The 22,977-nt window shown below is 40.0% G+C and overlaps 1 protein-coding gene across 3 annotated transcripts in view; it reads left to right on the top strand.

Annotated features, from left to right (window-relative positions):
* slc12a2 (solute carrier family 12 member 2) overlaps positions 1-19,364 on the top strand; it is a 58,455-nt gene extending 39,091 nt beyond the window's left edge. The window contains exons 14-27 of one of the 3 annotated variants that reach the window (XM_083568105.1): positions 1,535-1,690; positions 4,291-4,390; positions 8,201-8,312; positions 8,938-9,075; positions 9,256-9,362; positions 9,669-9,748; positions 10,379-10,501; positions 12,434-12,481; positions 13,111-13,233; positions 13,316-13,427; positions 14,716-14,802; positions 16,588-16,723; positions 18,615-18,682; positions 18,940-19,364. In XM_083568105.1, coding sequence (XP_083424231.1) covers positions 1,535-1,690; positions 4,291-4,390; positions 8,201-8,312; positions 8,938-9,075; positions 9,256-9,362; positions 9,669-9,748; positions 10,379-10,501; positions 12,434-12,481; positions 13,111-13,233; positions 13,316-13,427; positions 14,716-14,802; positions 16,588-16,723; positions 18,615-18,682; positions 18,940-19,075 — 1,526 coding nt within the window. In that variant the 3' untranslated portion in view covers positions 19,076-19,364. The remainder of the gene's footprint in view (positions 1-1,534; positions 1,691-4,290; positions 4,391-8,200; positions 8,313-8,937; positions 9,076-9,255; positions 9,363-9,668; positions 9,749-10,378; positions 10,502-12,433; positions 12,482-13,110; positions 13,234-13,315; positions 13,428-14,715; positions 14,803-16,587; positions 16,724-18,614; positions 18,683-18,939) is intronic. The other 2 variants (XM_083568106.1, XM_083568107.1) reach the window with 2 other exon arrangements.
* The last annotated feature ends 3,613 nt before the right edge of the window (positions 19,365-22,977 follow it).

Genomic DNA, 22,977 nt, shown 5'->3' on the forward strand with positions numbered 1-22,977 from the left:
TGGATATACAGATGTGTAGTTTTCATGTATATAGTTACAGATGCACAGATTGTGCAGTTATTTGGATATACAGATGTGTAGTTTTCATGTATATAGTTACAGATGCACAGATTGTGCAGTTATTTGGATATACAGATGTGTAGTTTCCATGTATATAGTTACAGATGCACAGATTGTGCAGTTATTTGCATATACAGATGTGTAGTTTTCATGTATATAGTTACAGATGCACAGATTGTGCAGTTATTTGCATATACAGATGTGTAGTTTCCATGTATATAGTTACAGATGCACAGATTGTGCAGTTATTTGGATATACAGATGTGTAGTTTTCATGTATATAGTTACAGATGCACAGATTGTGCAGTTATTTGGATATACAGATGTGTAGTTTTCATGTATATAGTTACAGATGCACAGATTGTGCAGTTATTTGGATATACAGATGTGTAGTTTTCATGTATATAGTTACAGATGCACAGATTGTGCAGTTATTTGGATATACAGATGTGTAGTTTTCATGTATATAGTTACAGATGCACAGATTGTGCAGTTATTTGGATATACAGATGTGTAGTTTCCATGTATATAGTTACAGATGCACAGATTGTGCAGTTATTTGGATATACAGATGTGTAGTTTCCATGTATATAGTTACAGATGCACAGATTGTGCAGTTATTTGGATATACAGATGTGTAGTTTTCATGTATATAGTTACAGATGCACAGATTGTGCAGTTATTTGGATATACAGATGTGTAGTTTTCATGTATATAGTTACAGATGCACAGATTGTGCAGTTATTTGGATATACAGATGTGTAGTTTCCATGTATATAGTTACAGATGCACAGATTGTGCAGTTATTTGCATATACAGATGTGTAGTTTTCATGTATATAGTTACAGATGCACAGATTGTGCAGTTATTTGGATATACAGATGTGTAGTTTTCATGTATATAGTTACAGATGCACAGATTGTGCAGTTATTTGCATATACAGATGTGTAGTTTCCATGTATATAGTTACAGATGCACAGATTGTGCAGTTATTTGGATATACAGATGTGTAGTTTTCATGTATATAGTTACAGATGCACAGATGTGTAGTTTCCATGTATATAGTTACAGATGCACAGATTGTGCAGTTATTTGGATATACAGATGTGTAGTTTTCATGTATATAGTTACAGATGCACAGATGTGTAGTTTTCATGTATATAGTTACAGATGCACAGATTGTGCAGTTATTTTGATATACATTTTATACACGTATAAAATCGCAGTGATATGATTGTGTGTACTGCGCAATTCAAGTCATACGGATCATGGATTATATTTGTGAATGGTGGTTTTAGTGATCCCTTAAAACTACCACAGGATGAAAGATTCAGAGGTCCGCTGGGACACTCGAAACACTCAGGCATTATTAGACTGAACATGCTCGGGAAAATTACACAGTAATAGTTGATTTATATGAAGGCCAGATGCATTTGCAAGTCAGTAAATGGTGACTGGTGTGTATGTTGGGCAGGGTGGAGGCCAAGCTTTAAGTACTACAACATGTGGGTGTCTCTGGCTGGAGCTGTGCTGTGCTGCGTAGTTATGTTCGTCATCAACTGGTGGGCTGCGCTCCTGACCAACGTCATCGTCTTATCCCTCTACATCTACGTCAACTACAAGAAGCCAGGTCAGTGTAACTAGTCATTTTCCTCCATTTGCTGAAGAAGCAGTGTACTGAATCCTGGGCATTAATTTTACTTTTTATTTTTTTTCCCTTCCCCAAATTCTGAACTGAAAATGTGAGATTTTACAAGAAGAGCATCATTTTTATTATCTGAAAATAAGCATTATTTTTTTATATCAAATGTGCATAAGCACAGTTATTTTTTTTTTTCCTTTCAAACTACATATTGATGCGCAAGGCTCCTTTTTTCTCTGCTTATACGGGTGTCATTGTGATCTGCTGCATCTCAATGCAGCACCATAGCACTTTCTCACACACACACACACACACACACACACACACACACACACACACACACACACACACACTGCAGTGGAGTTGATGTGCTATTTTTGGTTGTAGATGCAGTCTGAGGAAGGAGAGAATTTCATTGTAGGCATTGCATTTTTATAATCTTTAGGATGTATGAAAAAAAAAAAAAGGCTAAGAAAAAAAAATAGGGCAAAAAAATGAATGAATATTTACATAAGTTAATGAATGGATAGAAATGCAAATAAATTTAGTCACCTTCCACTTTATTAGGAACACTTGATTATTTATGCAGTTATTCAATCAGCAGCAGTGCAGTGTGTGTGTGTGTGTGTGTGTGTGTGTGTGTGTGTGTGTGTGTGTGTGTGTGTGTGTGTGTGTGTGTGTGTGTGTGTGTGTGTGTGTGTGTATAATATCTACATATTAGTTGTGGGTGATTGTTGTGTATGGACACACCTTATTGCTAAGTGAGAACTTTGATTTTATTGTTCAGAGCCAACGAGAACGATATAACACTCAACTTCTGACTCTTCATGACAAAATAAACGGGTCTTTTTAAAGTCGATGCTAAGCGCACGAACCGATTAAACCAAGAACATCTGACCGAACGAAAGCAATAGCGAACAGCTGAGAGTGTGTGACGCATCATTAAGCATTTGCGTGTGTGTGGCGTCATTGAGGCTGAAAGTGTACGCGATTATAATTGGTTTGGTCGCCTGTAAAGCCCATCATCTGTAACTGCAGTTTGAATTTCGACTGACTGACTGACATTGGATCCGACGCGTATTTCAAGCAAAAATATGAGTTTGACCAAAAAACTATTTTGTAATTATGGTTATAGTTTGGTTCTCAAAAAAATGATGAAATAAAATGTTCATGCATAATATGGGCAAAATTATTGGGACACCTGACTGTTTCCACCTGACGTTTCCACCTGACTGTTTCCACCTGACGTTTCCACCTGACGTTTCCACCTGACTGTTTCCACCTGACTGTTACCACAAAATCTGAGGCACACAATTGTATAGGATTGCTTTGGATGCAGTAATATAAAATTGTTGTATCAATTGTATCAAAACAGACCCAAACCTGTTCCAGCACGACGATGCCCCATGGTTATAAATGGGTTGGAGTAGAAGGTGAGGTGGTAGCGCATTGGACACTGGATTGAAAGTTCAAATCCGAGTACCACAAAGCTGCCACTGCCGGGACCTCAAACAAGGCCTTTAATCCTCAACTGCTCAGGTTTAAGCCACTCTGAATAAAAGCGTCTGCTAAGTGTTATAAATGTTAATGTTAATCTTGAGTGGTCTCCTATAGCGCACTGATCTCAACCCTATTGAACACCTTTGGGATGAATTGGAGTGCCGACTTCCATCTTTTGGGAGCATCTGTTATTATAACAGTAAATAGGAATTAAATGTGAACTTTAAAAACCACAGGAATCATATGTTCAGGTATTCACAACTTTTGTCCATATAGTGTATGATAGAATCAAGAGTGTAGTTACTTCCTGTAAAGGTCATAAGAAACTGAAAAGGCAGAATTCTGAGGAATTATAATATTATATAATAGTATTTACTCATTGTAGCTATAATAAATATGAATATAAAATTGCCAGTTTAAGCCATAAAGCATGTCTGCTAGTTACACAAAACATTTCCGTAGTGATCCTCAGTCTCGTTTTAGCTGTTATTCTCCAAAGCGTACAATCCAATGCCGAAAAAAAATCTTTTTGTAATAGAGATAAACAATCTAACGCCACAGACTTTTTCAAGGTAATCTTCTACATTCCTAGTGTTTCTATGGTGAGGGAACAGTCTGGGCTGTTTGTTTTATTATTTTTCATAACACTTGATGTGTGAGAGATGCCCACGTTTTGTAGAGTTGCTTTGCCTGGTGCAGATGATCATAGGAGGAAGGACAGGAGTTTGGCGCCTGTCCTGTACCACTTGCTGTGGCGGTGTGAGGGTCACCTGTCCTCTGGGTCACCAGCATGCTGAGGCCACAGATGCTCAGAAGTACCATGCGGCGCACACGTGTGTGTGTGCGCGTGTGTGTGTGTGTTTGTGTGTGCGCACGTGCGGTTGCCAAGTGCGTGCGTCTACGTGTGGTCTGGCGCAGTGGAAAAGGTCACTAATGCGAAAGTCCACCAGCACACACACACACACACACACACACACACACACACACACACACACACACACACACACACACACTGCTCTGTAAGAAAATGGAAGAACAGGTGTCTTGCTGTCAAACAGGCCCAAACATTCAATGTGTTCCATTTGCAGATGTGAACTGGGGCTCTTCTACCCAGGCGCTGACCTACCACCAGGCGCTCATGCACAGCCTGCAGCTCTGTGGCGTCGCCGACCACATCAAAACCTTCAGGTACAAACATTTTGTCGTTTTGACGTCCTTGTAAACGATTCCTAAAAAAAAAACCAATGTGTATGATGTTTTCTGCTTTTCTGCATTTTCTGCTTGATTGAATTCACTATTCCAGGAGTTTGTGAAGGTCCATTTCCCTGCTTGTTGCCTGATTAGGTTTTAACGATCGCAGGTTGCCCGCACATGTGCAGAGCTTTTTAGTGTTTGCAGGTGTGTAGTCAAGCTGGGCTCGCTTTTTAGATTGTTGATTCTGGGTCCAGTATTTATTTATTTATTTATTTATTTATTTATTTATTTATTTAATCAAAGTCTGCAGCCATCCTGTCTGCTCGCTGTGTTGGTCACTATTTATAGCTTGAACTTTTTAATGACTTCCAGTGCAGAGATTTTATACTGGTGCTACTGGTATATGAAAGGCTATTCAGAAATGTTTTCTTTTTGCTTTAAAAGCCTTTTTGCTTAAAAAAAATTTGCCCTGTGTTTCAGCTTCTCTGCATTTATACACAAATATAGTAAGGCTAAAGAGAATTCTGACAGTCATATTCCCATGGGAGCGATAAATAAGGGGGGCCTCTTGGGTTATCAGTAAAATCTTGAGCACTGTGGTAAAGCTATTAGAGGCCTAACATTCAGTTTTACTATATTAGATGTAGGGGTGACTCCAAATAGTCTACGATTCAATGCTTGGGGGGCGGGGGTACCTGGCTCTTGATTTGCCTCCATATGAAATGCAAATCCTGTCTGCAGTTATGATATTTATGTTTATTGATCCAGAATGTGTTTATATATTTTCTTCTATATCTCTGTGAGATGTTCTGGTTATACTTTCAGTCAACTATAAGCAAGACTGGACTATTCTGACTCGATTATGTCAATCTTTAGACCCTAATTAATAGTTGTGTTTATTAGGCTTAATCTGATTAAAGAATTGGTGCTTAATTTTTGCCTGACTGTTAGTTGACCATGGTTTATTCCTAGACGTGTGATGAGCATCTGTATGTGAGAACTGCATGTGGTTTATCTTTATTAAACCACACAGGTAAGTAGTAGTGCTTGTTATATGTATATATACACATGGGCAAGAGATTGGAAGGATATCTAACAGGTGATACAGTTCTCTCTAACATTTCAAATCTGGAGAGTGTTAAGGCCATAGCATGTGATTTACATCATACTCATTCTCAGCAGTTCCCATAGATGGGGGTGAGTTTAACCTCAAAGAGAGACCACATTCTAAACAGGATCGAGATGTTTCATCTGGCTCATACCTGGATGTTTGTATTCTCTAAGGAAACAACTGAACCAGGACAGGAAAATGCCTTCCTCAAAATATCCCAGTTTATAAACCTCATAAATAACAAAAAAAAAAATCATAAACCCATATTTTATTCTCAATAGAATATAGAAAACGTATCAAATGCTGAAACGGTGGAAATGCAAAAAATAAGGTGATTAGCCTGTAACACGTCTCAAAAAGTGGACAGGGCCATGTTTACCAATGGGTAGCATTCACTCTAACAACAGTCCATATATATATAATATTTCTGGGAACTGGAGACCAGTTGCTGGAGTCTTGGGAGAGGAATGGTGTCCCAATTTATTAAAGGATTCTATCTGTTCATCAGTCCTGGGTGTTCTTTGTTGTATGTCCTATTTTTTTTTTTTAATTGTGGTTGTATTGGGGTTCCATTCATACTTATTGATGTCTTTTGTTAAGTTGAAATACTTCACGAATATCATTAAGCAATAGAATACTCATTTTAAACAGGGTTCTCTGATTATATTCAACCAGGAATTAGATGTTGGATTAAATTAGAGCTGTGCTGTAAAGGCATGTGTGAGGCTGCTCCCTTTAGTTCTCCTGTAGATGAACAATTATGTTGAATGTACAGTTTAGATCAAGTATCATAAGACTTTTTATAATACGGCCCAATAATCAAACTACTCCCTATATGCTCTTAGAGTAACCAGATTACATTTTCCCCAAGATGATCTTTTAACACACATGAAACCTATTTTCTGCCAGAGGTAGTCACCTTCACTCATCAGGTCCTGAAGCCTGCCTGATACATGCATTTCTTCTTATTCAATTTTGTGTTCGGGCACATTTTGGTGGATTATTACAGAATGACCGTAATCTCATTAACATTAAGGCAGTGATCAGCTAGCCGACACCGTCAGATCTGAAATAGAGGAAATTTTAACCAGCATGTGGCCTGTTATTGTTCCCAAGGCAATAAGTCTGTAGAGGATTAGGACTCTTTGATTTTGCCACTATAATCCAACCAGTTATAATCAAACTAAAGTAGCCTTTGCTTATTCATAATCCCTTCTTCTTACAGTATGTCCTTTTGAAGTGCAGTAATCTGAATTTCTCAAATTCTATTCCTGACCTTTGATCTTTAGAGGTCATGTTAAGGTCAAAATGGTCTAACTGTTACGCACATAGTGTAGTGCTGGAACTTTTATTGTAATGGTTATGGTTATTATATTACTGTCAAATAATTATTTTTTTCACCATGAGCTTTGTGTGTTTTGATGTAGTATTGGGCCCATTCATGGGGCATTTTCCAGCACATATTTTCCCAGTTTTTTTGGTTATTACGCCTTAATAGATATGGTGCCACAATCAGGCCGAAGTGGCTCCTATGAATATTATCCAAATGATCACATTAGTTACATGTTCACACTGGGCGACAGATATTAGCCACTGGATTTTTATTTTAAATAACACAGTAAAATGAAAGTAAAATAAGAAATTCAAATAAGATATACATATTAATTGAAATGGAATAAAATTTGCAGCAGCAGTGAAACAGATGGCAGAAAAGTCAGACTACAATAATTTTTGTGCCACACTTATATAATTTATAACTTGTTATAAGCGTAAATATTATATAGTAATACAAGCTATTGCACATGTAACAATTATTATTATTTTATCGTCTATATCTATATAGTGGAGCAGCTGTTACTGTTAGAAGATACTGTTAGAAGTTTGTTGACACTAACATTTCTGTTTTAAGGACCATGTCAAATTTCATATGATATCCATCAAATATGTTCCTCTATTCATGCCAAACTTGCTGTCTTTTTTTATTTTTTTATTTTTTTTTATTTTTTTTACTTCATCAGGCCACTCGAGAACGTTGTAGTGAAAGTGGTCAGAAAATGATTAGGCTGATGCAGTGCTTGATGCGTAGTTCCATGCTGTGAGGGTTGTCTAAGACATTTGATGTCTAATTACCACTAAATTGGTGAGGAAGTCATAAGGAAATCATGCCGACTCTCGAGCAACAACAGAAAAGTATCCACCCTTATCAGTTTCAATTCTGCTGAGGCCACAGCTACCACTGGCCAGGATTCCAAAGAAGCAGAACTCAAACTCGGACTGTCTTTGACATGATATCCATGACAGGTAGGAAATCGTTAATGAAGGCCATGGACCAAATTTGGAAGGCAGCAATCATACTCTGTGTTGTCAGTTCTCACATTCAAACAAGATAACTGGTTTATTCTGACACACAACAGTTTTTTGATTCATTAGCAAAAAAATTCACAAAATTAATGACCTTATTTGGTGCCTCTTGATGGCGTTGAGCAGCTGAAAGGCATGGATCAATAGCAGATGCTAATTAGGATCCCAAAGGCTGGCACTCGTGATTATAATTGCTTTATTGGTTTGGATGTTTGTAGCATTGCCTCGTCATTGGCGAAGAAGTTGCATTTACAGAACACAAGCTGTAAGGCTTTTAAATGAGAAATCCACAAGCAGGGTCTCATGAACGTTCACTTGTTTTGATTTCCCAGGCCGCAGTGTTTGGTGATGACCGGAGCCCCCAACTCTCGGCCTGCTCTCCTCCATCTGGTTCATGCCTTCACCAAGAACGTTGGCTTGTTGATGTGTGGCCATGTGCGCACCGTAAGTTCCTGAACTTCCCTTCCTGAGAACAGATGTTTCCATTGAACATGCTGGACCAAAGGTGTGCTCAATACCAAGTTGCGTGCAAGTTACAAGTTTTCCGATGATAAATGTTCAGCTATTTATGTCGATTTTAAATATGAAATGTTCCACACAGTAGTTGTTTGTTTGTACATTTATAATAGGCCTACAAGGATCAATAAAGTTTCCATTATCCCAGTGCTGGGAACAGGAATGATGCAAGAGTTAGACCTGAAAAGCACTTTACAGCCATTCTCTTGCCAGAGCCTGTAGACCACAGTAATCAAAAACACAGTTTCCTCCCACAGCTGGACCCAAAAGAACATGGCACCCTTGCGCTGGCTCGCATCACTCAATCTTCCATTACTAAATCAAACACTGGGCAAGCTGTCCATTTTCCTGGCACTTATTACAGACAAATCGGACTCAGTCGGTCATAAATGTACCGCTGCATTTATTATTCTGCCCATATCATGTCATGGGAGCCATTTATAAAAAATAAGAGACCTAGTTGGTGTTTGGTGATTACCACAGCAGAAAGCCTTGTGGTTTGTGCCGCAATCATGTCATTTCAGTGAGCCGTTCTTTCTGTTCTTGCCATCAGAGTTCTCGGAGACCCAATTTTAAGGAGCTGAACAATGACACGTTGCGGTACCAGCGCTGGCTTCTCAACAACACCAAAGCTTTTTACACCCCTGTCATAGCAGAGGACCTCCGGCTGGGCACCCAGTACCTCCTGCAGGTGCGAGTTTGTCTGACAGAGATGCTGATCTGCTCAAAAAAACAAAAAAACAAAAAAAAAAACTGCTTTTCCGTTCTTATTTTCAGTTTGTTATTAGTGTGTGTGTGTGTGTGTGTGTGTGTGTGTGTGTGTGTCTTAGTCTGTGTTGTGGTTCTAAGGTAACATGACTCTGTTTGTTAGGCTGCTGGACTGGGGAGACTGAGACCCAACACACTGGTGCTTGGCTTCAAGAACGACTGGCAGAATGCTGATATGAGGGATACAGAGACCTACATCAATATGCTACAGTGAGCCAACAGTTTGTTAAATTTGCTGCATACAGTGTATATACTGTTTAATCTCTATCTCTCTCTCTCTATCAAACAAAATCCCGATCCCTCTTAAATCCATGTCCATGCTGTAACATGTCCTTCACCATAACCTGCTCCATCTTGTTCGTTTGCGCATGCAGCCGCAATGTTTCTGCTAATTGTTCCGACCTGGTGGAAGAATACAGTTCTAATGTAAACTGGTGGTAAAACTGATTTGGTTGCTGCCTGACTTCCTCCCACGAGACACGAACAACCTAACAATCGCTTTTCCATGTGTTTTAGCGATGCGTTTGACTTCCAGTATGGAGTTGTCATTCTCAGACTGAGGGAAGGGCTGGATATTTCCCATATTCAAGGCCAAGGTACAGTGCAGATCATATCTTCTATAGTTATGCTTAGTTCTAGAGATAGTTTAATAAAGAAATAGCTAGAGAGAGGGTTAGCTAGAGGTATAGAGGGAGGGATGGATGGATGGATACCTAGATGGATGGTTAGTTAGATAGAAGTTTGTCATTGCATAGTGCAGGTACACAGCAACGAAATGCAGTTTAGTTTTCGCAAACTAACAAGTGCAGATAAATGAATGCCGTCCTAATTATGCAAAATGTAATTTAAATCTACATACAGGGTTTTAGCTCATTTTTATTTATAGATTTTCATCGGAAAAAAAATTATTTACCCCTTTACACTGCTTTTCATAACCACTAGCACACGTCCTACTCGAATGATAAAGCCATGTGTTGTGTGTAAATTTCAAGCGCTGCGTAAACCAATGCGACTGTAAAGACAGCCGGCTTTTGTTTAGGTGAACGAAAGTGAGATTGTAATGAGGCGTGTTTTTTTTTTTTTTTTTTTTTTTTTTTTTTTTTAATAAAATAACACAACAATCTGTTAACCGTTTCCACCGAAATTCCTAACGTGATTAGTTTGACTGCATGAAAACATTAAACACACGACTCACTGAGACTTTGATCATGCCTTTGTGCCTAAAGACGATACCTCGGGAATGAAGGACGTGGTGGTGTCCATCGACATGAGCAAAGACTCTGATGGCGACTCGTCCAAATTTTCATCCAAGACCACAAGCGTTCAGAACAGTCCTGCTGTCCAGAAAGGTCAGTGCTGTCTTCTTTTTTTGTGGTGGATTTTTCCACATAAAATTCCTTTGTATTAATGAATTATAAAGTTATAAATTTTCTTGAATTCAAATGGCTGTTATTTACACTTCGTAAACAATTAATAACCCTTTCTTCCCCCCTTAAGGGCTTTTTTCAGTTGCTAAGATTTTTTTTGTACACTAAAGCTTAGGCTTTTCACAGAGGAAGTGGTGTGCCCCAGACCCCTGTGATCTTGACTGTCCATCTGGGACCATGTGTTCCTGTTACATACATATACACACATGCAAACAAACACATACACAAACACACACACACATCTCCCACAGCTGGGTGACAAACAAACCGGTAACTCATTCCCACAAACTGGAAGGATGGGAAAAACAGTGGAACACAGTATTTCTGTAGGATGTCACGAGAAGTCTCATCTAAGCTTAGAAACATAATAAATCCCCAGATTTCGTCATAGTTGTATGGGATGGAACCCCAAGCAGGGGTCAAGGGGAAGAATGGGGGGAATGGGGAGAGGCGGCTGCCATTTCTCATAAGTCAAGCGAATGCTTGAATGGGCACCATGTAAAAATGTGGCCAGCTGATTACACGTTTGACAGTGCGGCTGTCTCTCTCAGGGCTTAAGAGACGAGGCGGATTCTAATGGTTAAGCAGCCGGGTGTGTGTGTGTGTGTGTGTGTGTGTGTGTGTGTGTGTGTGTGTGTGTGTGTGTGTGTGTGTGTGTGTGTGTGTGTGTGTGTGTGTGTGTGTGTGTGTGTGTGTGTGTGTGTGTGTGTGTGTGTGTGTGTGTGTGTGTGTGTACATCCCGATATAAAGTGCCCCATCATTTTATTTCGACTGAAGGAGAAACAGCAGCTCAAGATAACAGCAGGAGGGGAAATGTGATGCAGAGGCATGTGGTGACGTCACGACAGGCTGTAGAGTCGACCAATCAGCAGCGCTGACTCATGCACACTGTCATACACTGCACAGTTTTGAAGTCAAATGCAACATGCAAAATATATATATATATAATATACACACACACTCCTCCACATACTTCTTTTTGTTTCTTTTTCCCCACCACATTCATTCTTTTTCTCTCCACTTTTCTTTCTGCCATTTTTCTTATCCACTTTTTTCCTTCTTTGTTCGTTCCTTCCTTCTTTATCCGCTTTCCTTCTTTCTTTCCTTGTCCTCTTTTTTTCTTTCTTTTCTCATCAACTCTCCTTCCTTGTCCACTTTCACAGGAGTCAAATCTGGCAAAGAGGGTGTGTGTGTGTGGAAGTTGAACTTGTGTAGATTGTTCTCTGACGATCATCATGCACAAGTTGCTGAATATTTTTTCAGGGTTAAGCTCATTGAATGCTCGTTGCAGCCTCGTCATACGTCAAACTTTCACACGAAATTTCACGTTTGCTTTTTTGCTCTGCTGTCCATGACGAAATCGCAGACGTGGTAAAGCGCGCGGTCAGAATAGCACCAGATACCACCTCGTAATCTTCAAGAAACCAGAGGTGAAAAGTACAGGGTTTGTTCATGTGTAGACTTGTGTTTGTTTTGTATTCTGTTTCCAACATTCATTCCTCAGAATTTCCTCCTGAGAACGAGAGAATTTGGCGTGTAATTATCAGATAGTCTCGCAGACATGCTTCAATTTTTTTCTCGGTGTGTGTGTGTGTGTGTGTGTGTGTGTTTTCATGACAGACCTGTTGCTTATGTGTGTAAAAACGATGTACATGGTGTTCATGTGACTTTTTCGCTCTTTCCACTTACAGAGACGTCTATTTCTGATGCAATGTTTATAGAACAGACGTCTCATTGTAGCTCACTGTTTGACGCATGTGTTTCCCATCACGACAGCAGCGAATATTAAACCTCCTCTTTTTTTTCTCCCCCCCCCCCATCCCTTTTTTTTTTTTTTTTTTGCTTTTTATCCAGAAGATGATGAGGACGGCAAAGCTCCTACACAGCCCCTGTTGAAAAAAGGCAGGCAGTGCATCTTGGGTTTTGTTCAATCACTCTTTCGTTTTCTGCCTAATGCTTCTAGTGTCTTCTGCCTGTCAGATAAGAATAACTTCCTTTTCTTCAGTCTTCATGTTGTCTCTCCTCTTCCTCCTCCTCCTGGCTTCTATTCCTGTATAGCACCATGCACTCCATCATAGATGGAAAACCTGTCTGTGTTTGTTTGTTTGTGTGTGTGTGTGTGTGTGTGTGTGTGTTTGTGTGTGTGTGTGTGTGTGTGTGTGTGTGTGTGTGCTCTAATAAAGTTGTTCCTTCTCTCCCGGATTCCTTCTGCTGCATCTCGCTGCTAAATCTGCTTCCGATAAAACTCCTTTACAGTACATGTATGTGCTGTGACTGATAGCAGAATGCGCTGCTTTTTCTTCTTTTCTTTTTCTTTAACTGGAGATCAGCGTAGTGTTTGCTTGGAGGTGTGTAACTGGGCTCTCTTCTGGGACTTCTGGGACTCGAAATAATAAAATAAAACCAAAATTTTCCTCGTTTCTCTTTTGATCTGCATCAGCCTGCAGTCACATTTAATATAGAAGAGCTTGTAGTGTTGCTTCCTTACTGCTTGAGCGCGTCGCTAAAGTATTATTATTTTTTATTTTTAGATAAAGCGAGTCCTACGACGCCCCTGAATGTGGCTGATCAGAAGCTGCTGGAGGCCAGTCAGCAGTTCCAGAAGAAGCAGGGGAAAGGAACAGTGGACGTCTGGTGGCTGTTCGATGATGGCGGTGCGTCGCGGCGTCGTTACTCGACCCTTCGCTGCACCTGGCGTTCCACTGAATTAAAACTCTCCTCCTTTTGCCTTCGCAGGTCTCACGCTGCTCATCCCGTACCTCCTCACCAACAAGAAGAAGTGGAAGGATTGTAAGATACGAGTGTTTATCGGGGGAAAGATCAACAGGATCGATCATGATCGCAGATCGTTAGTATCTTATTGCTTTTTTTTTATGTGTTACTCATTTATTTGTAAGCCACTACAAAGCAAGTGGGCGGGACTGTGGTTTGTGGATAAATTAATGACGTGTGTGTGCTTGTGGAGATTTGGGCTCATTCAGTCACATGAGACCAAAGGTGTTAAAGTCTGGTACTGATGTAGGTGAGGTGAGGAGTCCTCGGGTGCAGTCAGTGTTCTGTAGGGTTGAGGTCAGAGATCTGTAGCGCTCTCATTTATGACTTTATAATAATTAAAAATAACATATTACTTTATGTGTGACTAACCCACTTATATCTTCAAAGTCAAGTTCAGTGAAACAGTCAAATTAGAAAATGTCTGATTTATTGTATAATAAAGTTTAAGGCCTAATACAGCTATTCCGTGGCCTATATATATATATATATATATATATATATATATATATATATATATATATATATATATATATATATATTCTGTTGTTTTCTCCCCTCATCCTGTTAGGATCATTTTGTTCACCACATTGGCCAACCTGCTCAGGGCAGACTAATGGTCTTCTAGCCTGAGCCTGAACTGAGCTACACCATTATGCTGTTTTCTCTTTGGATAAAAGCTGTTTACACACAGCATGTCTGCACTAGATTTCTCACTCTCGCTCCCATTTCTGAAGCGGGCTCTAAACCCACGTGCCGGCTTTGTCCAACGCAAATGTTTCCCATTGTCCTCTGCAGCTGCTTGCCGCTCCTTTGTTTGCTATATTTAGCGGCGTGCAGGCGCTCGCTGCTTTCACAGCGTGCCGGCGGGAAGCGTTTAAGCCGCTCGCTTCCAACCAACCGTGTGCCGTCTATAAAACTGAAATTCTCTGTTTGTTGTTTTATATATATTTTAAGATACTGGTGAGCAATTAATGCTGGGAAATAGGTTGGAAATCATGACTTGGTGGATTTCAGGCAGCACATTTGAACCGTTTCATTGTAGAAACATCGATTTCGGTTTCGCATTTTGCATATTATTTATCGCCCTGGATAGACCGAGATCAGATTTAGTTTGAGAACCGAGCCATCATTTCTTCAAAAAATTACACCTGCTATAAGATCTCTGCTTATCATTACTCATATCAGGGCTTTCAGACTCATATTACTTTATGCAGCTGCTCAGATATTTTTTTTGAACCAATTTCGATTTCAAATCCACAGACAGCCACGATATTCAGTGTTTAACAGCTCAAGATTTACCAGTATTATATTTACCTCCGAATCGAAGTTTGTAACATGCTTTTGTGTTTTGCTTTGTTTAGCATGGCCACGCTGCTCAGCAAGTTCAGGATAGATTTCTCTGATATCACAGTCCTCGGAGACATCAACACAAAACCCAAGACTGAGAGGTAGGACTACAGCTTCCTGTTCTGTTCACCACGCTGCACTCTCATTTCTAATTATGCACATGTACTTGGAGATCCTCATGACTCAACCCTCCATTTGGACAGAGAGGTGTAGCTGTTACTCGGCTCTCTGGTACTCTGCCTCTCCTGAGTAGCACTGAATTCAAATGAATTTAAAATGTAAGGTTATTACCCCATACCCCACCTCTCTGATGCACCCGCTTTGAACTTGTTTATCTGCCCTTAATAAGGGTTCTTGCAGTGTGTGTTAAGACAGTTCCTGTCAACTTCCTCCGGTCGGTTGCAGTTCAACTTAAGTTCATAGGGAACTACTGGTGTGTTTTTTTGGTATGGTTCCATGGGATTGTGCCCCATCATTCTCCTGAACACGGCATCATGGAATGTAGTAGCGTTTGCTATTTGGGATTTATGTCCGTCCAGGACACAACACAAAGACCCAGTCTGGTGAAGGATTTTATTAAATTATTTTTGTCCAGATAAATAAATTAGATAAAAATACATAAAACCTAATCGTAAGGTAACTGATGAACAAATCACTCTTTGGATTTCCAGCTGTAAATTCTGCATGAGAAAAATCCAAATGAGACTAAAAAATCCTGTGTGCGAGTGTGCGCGAGTGTGCGCGAGTGTGCGCGAGTGTGCGCGAGTGTGCGCGAGTGTGCGCGAGTGTGCGCGAGTGTGCGCGCGTGTGCGCGCGTGTGCTTTACATGTCTAAAGGGCAGTTGTAGTTCAGTGGTTAAGGCTCTTAAGGTTGGGGTCTCAGCACCGCCAAGCTGCTATTATTGGGCCCTTGAGCACGGCCCTTATCCCAGTCTGCTCCAGGGGCAACGTACCATAGCTGACCATGTGCTCTGACCCTGGATTGGTAGCTCAGGCGACGTCCACCCTGATCTGTTTTCTTTTGAAAACGCATATTTTTCTCTCCTTTGTGTCCTCCCTGCACACAGAGACGCCGTTTTCAGCCAAAACTTCAACTTCCTGAAAACGTTCTCCAAAGTAAATTTGAAAAGAATTTAGAATTTCGCCACAGCGTTCCAGAGAGCCGGAAAGTAACGAATCGGCAGGCGGAAATGACGCGTGTCGAGGCGTCTTACGTTTTGCGCGTGCACAGTACAGGGGACGTAAACGTTTTCAGATGTTTCTGTGTGGATCAGCAACTTTTGGGAAACTCTTGATAGTAAAAGTGAAGACGTGGAACTTTTTTAAACAAAAAGGCCGTTTTCAAGTTGATCAGGATTGGTGTAGATGAAGCCTCAGTGGTTAAGGCGCTGGGTTACTGATCGGAAGGTCGGTCGAGCAAAGCCCCTAACCCTCTGTGCTCCAGGGGTGCTGTGGGGATCATGGCTGACTCTGTGCTCTGAACCCAGCTTTCTTACATCGCTGGGAAATGCGAAGATAGAATTTTACTGTGCTGAAAAAAAGTGCATGTGATGCGTATAAAACACCTTTAACACTGGAAGGTTTTGCTATTGAGAAGCACCTTCCCTCTAAATGCACAAAGGAGTCTGTAATAACACAGCTTCAGTGTCGTACTCATCAGACCGAATACCTGTTCAGATATTGTTCATTTTCTTGTTACCGTAACTGAGAAATCAGCCTTTAATTGAGTTATAACTTAATGAATTATATTATTATTATCATATCTGCATATTTTATCATTTACACTCCATCATTAACAGTCACCACTCAGTATCAGTTCTCTATCATTTCCGATATATTTCTTTTTAAATACGTGAACGAAAAACATTGTGCTTGTGTATTTGGCAGGGTGGATGACTTTTCTCAGATGATCGAGCCCTATAAGCTGAGAGAAGACGACATGGAGCAGGAGGCAGCGGAGAAGCTGAAAGCCGACGAGCCCTGGAGAATCACGGATAATGAGCTGGAGCTTTACAAGGCCAAGGTAGGGAACGATTACACAACCTTCATGCGGCACACACGCTGGAACACTCACATGTCCCTCTTATTCATGTTCTACCCACATCTTAATTCTGATAATGAATAGTCAGTTTCCTCACAAAGTCAAGTCGGTGTGATATTCTGGATTCTACAGAACATCTGCTTCATACAATAATCTAAAAAACTCTTTACTCTTCAATCAGGCTTCCACAAACTACAGCCCCGACTGGCCCTCTGAACAATTAATTTTAAACTAGTTTTACTAGTATCATATCTGTTCATCTGTTCGATATAACGTTCCATTTGTGCTACTGCAAGCAAACCATCGAGAAAAGTCAGAGACAACAAAATGGTCAAATGTTTCGGGAAGCAGGGTATTTAATCAAAAGTGGCCACGTGATTATTTTTATTTATTTTTATTTTTTTTCGATGCAAAAATATGACTCATCTGAAGACTCATTTAAACTGTTCAAAGAAAACAATCTGCACAATTCTGCTCGTCTCTCCGGTGCAATAATCCTGCTGGTCTCTCCAGCGCAATGATCCTGCTGGTCTCTCCTGCGCAATCCTGCTGGTCTCTCCGGCGCAATAATCCTGCTGGTCTCTCCGGCGCAATAATCCTGCTGGTCTCTCCGGCGCAATAATCCTGCTGGTCTCTCCGGCGCAATAATCCTGCTCGTCTCTCTGGTGCAATAATCCTGCTGGTCTCTCCTGCGCAATAATCCTGCTGTTCTTTCCGGCACATTTTCTGTTACACAGCGACCCGGCCCCCATTTAAAGAAAGGAAAAATGATGTGGCCCTCACAGAAAATCAGTGTTTCAGTGAAGTCTTAAAAAGGGAAAATTATTAAATCCTAATTTGAGGCCTTTTAAACAGGTCGGAATTTTCCTGATGTTCACTTGACGTCGCCTCTAACGCTCACGGAAATGCTCCCGCATCTAATGTTTTTGTTTCAGTTTTCGTGGTAGATCTTCCTTTGGCTGGTCCAAATATCATTCACTGTATCGCAACTACAAATGAGACCAACATGCAACAGCCAATCAGCTTTCTGTTATTTATTAATTTATTATTTATTATAAGGGTCCCTGGTGGTCCAGTGGTTAGGATGCGGCGCTCTCACCGCTGCGGCCCGTGTCTGATCTCCGGTCAGGGAACCAACCCCAGCCACTCTCAGTGCCGGTCCCAAGCCCGGATAAATGGGGAGGGTTGTGTTAGGAAGGGCATCCAGCGTAAAAACAAATCAAATCAAACATGCGGATGATACGCTGTAGCGACCCCTAATGGGAGAAGCCGAGAAAAAGTTTATTCAGCTATGGGGAAGTGCAAGTTTGGTGATACCCGGCTTGAAGGAAGAAGAAAAAAAAAAATCTAGGGCTGGGTTAAGGGCGGTTCCTAACAACCTATGTGTGTGTGTTTATCGGCCGTGATATCGTAATATCGGCCTTAAATTTTATTCTTAATGGTCGTAAAAAATGACTTAAAGTCTGAATTTAACTTGGTGAAACCTGCAGAAACCCTGATTACAGTGAACGCGATGCCTTTCGGCTGCGTGTCATTAACTATCGTTTGGTTTGTCATGCGAGAGGCATCATCAGCTTTTCCAGCTGGACGAGGATGTTCTGAAGTACAAACAGTGTTGTAATTACACTCGTGTACAGCAGGGGGGCTGTTATGAGAGTTGGAGTAAGATAAGCCATTATTTACTACATATAGGTTTGTAGGTAAAATACAGGTGTGTGCACCGCTTGTAATCTAACACCAGTGTTTCATTGTAACCCCTGTGTCTCTCTGTGTATGTGTATGTGTATGTGTGTGTGTGTGTGTGTGTGTGTGTGTGTGTGTGTGTGTGTGTGTGTGTGTGTGTGTGTGTGTGTGTGTGTGTGTGTGCGTGCAGAGTAATCGTCAAATCAGACTAAACGAGCTGTTGAAGGAGCACTCAAGCACAGCCAACCTTATTGTCATGTAAGTAAAGCTGAGTCAATCTGTGTGTGTGTTTGTGTGTGTGTGTGCTTATTTATTTAATTCTTTTTTTAACCCTGTTGAAATCAATAGATATTTAAGAGCCTTGAGTGGAAAAAGTAATTTCATGCGAATAAACATACACAAAATTAAAAAAAATACTCAATTTCGGCTGCATGTGATCACGTTTGGATGTTTGTTTTTATTTGACTGACAATTTTCTCTTATTTATTTATTTCATTATTGTTTTGGTCTAACAGGAGCATGCCCTTGGCCAGAAAAGGAGCAGTGTCCAGCGCCCTGTACATGTCCTGGTTGGACACTCTTTCCAAGGACCTCCCTCCTATTCTTTTGGTTCGTGGCAACCATCAGAGCGTCCTGACGTTCTACTCTTAAAGCGCTCCGATTATCACCGATCCCGTAAAAGCACACGAAAAGCCGACAATTAACACAAACGCGCGCACGCACACACACCGACACGATGACGGTAGATTACCTGGGACTCTCGGGTAAAAGCGTGATGGACGAGTGGACGATACAGAGACTGAGAGCATCTTCTTTGGCAAACTCTTCATGTTTTGTAGCTCAGTAACGTCTGCCACTGAGACTGAAAATGAGAATTTGGGAAATGCTTCTAACCAGATGAGAACCTGAGAATGATTAAAGGCCATTGTTATTTTTTTTTTCTTTTCTCCTTTGTTTGTGTTTGGCTCACAGGTATCTGAGCAGAAACTACATAATGTTCTGATCACCATTTAGCATCATTCAGAATCTTCACAGTAAATTGTGAGTGTATATATGACCTTTTATTTGCTTTTTTGAAGCAGCAATAATCATCCTGGGTTAGTTTTTCTTTACTTGGGAGAAAAAACATCTTTTGCAACACCTTTTATAGCCTTATACAGTAGATGTGCCTTTTCCCATTCAATCAAATTCTAGAATTAAAATTTGCCCTGATGTTTACTCGAGTAAATCTAGATTTATTGTACCTTTCGATTTGGGTGTATAAAATGATTACTTTTTTACACTAGTGGACTGGTGTTGCTATTGGTTTCCTTTCCTTAGCGGAAAACGAAGCGTCCTGGTTCTTCTCCGCTAAGGGTTTACATTTATTTTTCCTCCCCAAGTTGCCTTTTATTCTTTCTTTCTTTCTTTTTCATATTTCAGGTCTTCCTTTAAACTGTGAACGGGTGTTAGTGTTCCTAGTGTAGTTCCCTCTACTGATCCCGGCATGAATTCGAATGTAGGGCTAAAGGACGCTCTAAACTGAACACTGTAGAACTCGATCCTCCAAAGGGCAGATGAATAAGGGGACACGTTCTTGTCTGAACGGAAGTCGTCCCAAAATAGCGGGACATCAAAAGCTGCTATTTAGTGATGGGACACACGAAGAACAATCAACCAAATAAACGGTGACCTCTTCAACATGCATTTTACCTGATTCCACAAATCTGCAGGTTCTGCTCTAGAGGATGCTTTGCCTTAAATAGCAGATGTAATGATTTTTTACTTCTATCTTATAAGCCATACTGGCTGGTTAATTGATGAGCAGGTAAATGCATATTGTAGACAGATCAATAGATGCATGAAAACAGAATGTGTAATGTCAACTCTCATCCCCCCCAAACCACTCCCCCCCCCCACCACCACCATCGCCTTTTTCAAAATTTTGTTTATTTTGTCTAAAATTTCTTCCAGCATGTTTTGCATACAGTCCAGAGACGTAGCAACAGACTGAGGCTTTTCAGCGAACTACATCAATTTCCTTCTCATAACCTGGACATAAACCAACTCTCCCATTAATCCTACAGCGTTAAGTTAATGGACTGTTACAGCATCATTTTTTGTTGTTGTTGTTGTTTGTTTATTAGCATAACTTTAGCAGCTTCCCTGTCCTGCGTAGTATAAATATCAAGGCCTGGTTAAAGCCATTCTACAGTTTTCAGAATGTATTGAAAAGTGGCGTGAGGTCATTCGAAACGTCGTTCACGTCTCTGCGTTGGTGTTGCAGTGGGACTTGCATGGGATGCAGAAGTTCCTCTATGCAGGTGAACCATGAGTGTTACTCATATCCCAGTCATTTCTCATGAAGCGACTCCAACTCAGGATTGGACCCCCATCCCCCACCTGCAGTCCATTCAACCCTTTACGTTTCATTCTCGATTATTTTCTTTGGTCAAAACTAAGATGGACGGTAGCAATTCTAATTCCGTAACCACAATTCAATCCGGTGGGACGTTTTCAAGTAAAAAGGAATTGACGAAAGAAATTGCCTTACGACAACTACGTTACTTTCGCCAGACGAACATCTTTGCCTCCTTCCTGCACTTATTGTAGTCTTCATAATAATGTGACGTGTCGCTTTTAATGTCAATTGAATGTAAACACTAATGCTGAGAAACAAGCAGGTCTGTGTTCTGTCCACACGATTTAAAGTATTTAGGCTTTTTTCTTTCTTTCTATCGAGCTTTTCTCTACAGAGCCACACGACATGCTCAATAGTGTGACGTGCTTCGTTGGGCACTTTGTACTATAAATACCTACAAGATTGCATTTCGAGAACATGTGCAACACCCATCGCCATGTGAGAAAAAACGCCATGCACAACTAAAATGACTATACTCGTATTTAAAACTCGCTCTATATATACTCTAGTGTGTAAAAAGAATTTGTATTTAGTACGTGTGACACGTGTACAATGTACCAATCACCTACTGTGTGTTTGTACATAAGTGTGCTAAATGTATACCTACACAGAGCTGTGGCAGTAGTGGCTACTGTACCATGGGATAACACGGGGCACTTATGTGCCTTTTCACTGGTGTTGTGTGCTAGAACTTCCAGGTCAACCGCGCGCGCGGTTGTGTGTGTGTGTGTGTGTGCGCGCGCGCGCGCACGTGTTACTCAAGTTGCTGCATTTCTATCAACCTACTGGCCCATGTGTAGCCAAAGCCCAGTTACTCTCCCTCCAAAAAAACTGGGAGCAATGACAACCGATAAACAGCAGAGGTCAGCATTGTAGCTCCCAAGTCTAGTTCACACTGTATTTCTTTACTAACTTGTAAATACATTTTAGCCTAACCAGATGAATGAAAGGGAGTAATGGAGTAAATATGGCAAACAATTAATCCGGAGAAATAAATATTTATTTTAGTTTAGATTTCTCCTTTTTTTTTTTTTTTTTTTTTTGGTTTAAATTAATTGCATGTTGATTTGTTTTTTTTGTTTTGTTTTTTGTTTTTCTCAAAACCGTTTTTTTTTTTTTGTCTGGATTTCTATCTTTTCTATGCCTTTTGAAGAAGAGCTTTGGCAAGTGAGTAAACGAGCTCAAGTGAAAAGGGTGGATCTAATGGATCTCAGTTGGAAGAGTAATGTTTTGATATATATTGTACTGTTAATTGTCATAAATGATTTTTCTAACATTTTAACATTTAAGGTTACCGATACTTTGTACATCTTTATTGCAATAAATAAAACAAACAAAAAAAACCAACTGTAAACACCGAGTAAAACATTTCTGTATTTTATGCTGCATTTTATAATCGCCGTCGTTTGTTCATTTACATCGTGGAACAACACTGCCATCGTGTGTTACAGTGAGGAACTTTTTTGTTCAAAGCTCATGTAGTAATATAGTATCAGCTATAGAGGGCGCATGAGGACCAAATGAGACCATGCAAATGAGACCAGAGAGTTAATGACTAAAATGTCACATTGGACTGAATGGTGAAATAAATGTCAAACAGTCAAAAGAAAATTGTTCAAACATTTTATTTATAAATGTACAATTTTATTTCTATAAATAGTCATCTATTCGTATGTGATTATGAGGGTATTAGGAAAGAGGCTGTAGGAAATGGAAATGAATTGAGGGACGACAAAAAAATATAAATGAAATGAAACGTTTACATATTTGTGGATTTTCTCACACTACCCATTTCCTATATCCCGTTAATTAAAGAGTTTACATTATCAGTATATTTTTTATTTTTATTTAAAAATGCCATTACTTTTACAGAATAAATATTATACTCAAACTTAACTCTTTAAGCTTTTTTAAGATATTTTCTACACAGCTTATAAAAATAAAAATAAAAATCACTGAACAGAATTTACACTAAATCCTGCTTTCAATATTGTAATATTCCTGCCTGCAATTTAAAATGCTGAATTTACTTGCTTCTGTATCCTAATTGAATCTGGGACAATACTGAACTAAACTCTATTCTAAAACCACAGAATACTGTTCACTTTTGTCATATAATAAAATATAATAATAAACAAACTTGTATTCAATC

The sequence above is a fragment of the Silurus aristotelis genome (assembly GCF_946808225.1).
Source record: "Silurus aristotelis genome assembly, chromosome: 18".
NCBI classification, from domain to species: Eukaryota; Metazoa; Chordata; class Actinopteri; order Siluriformes; family Siluridae; genus Silurus; species Silurus aristotelis.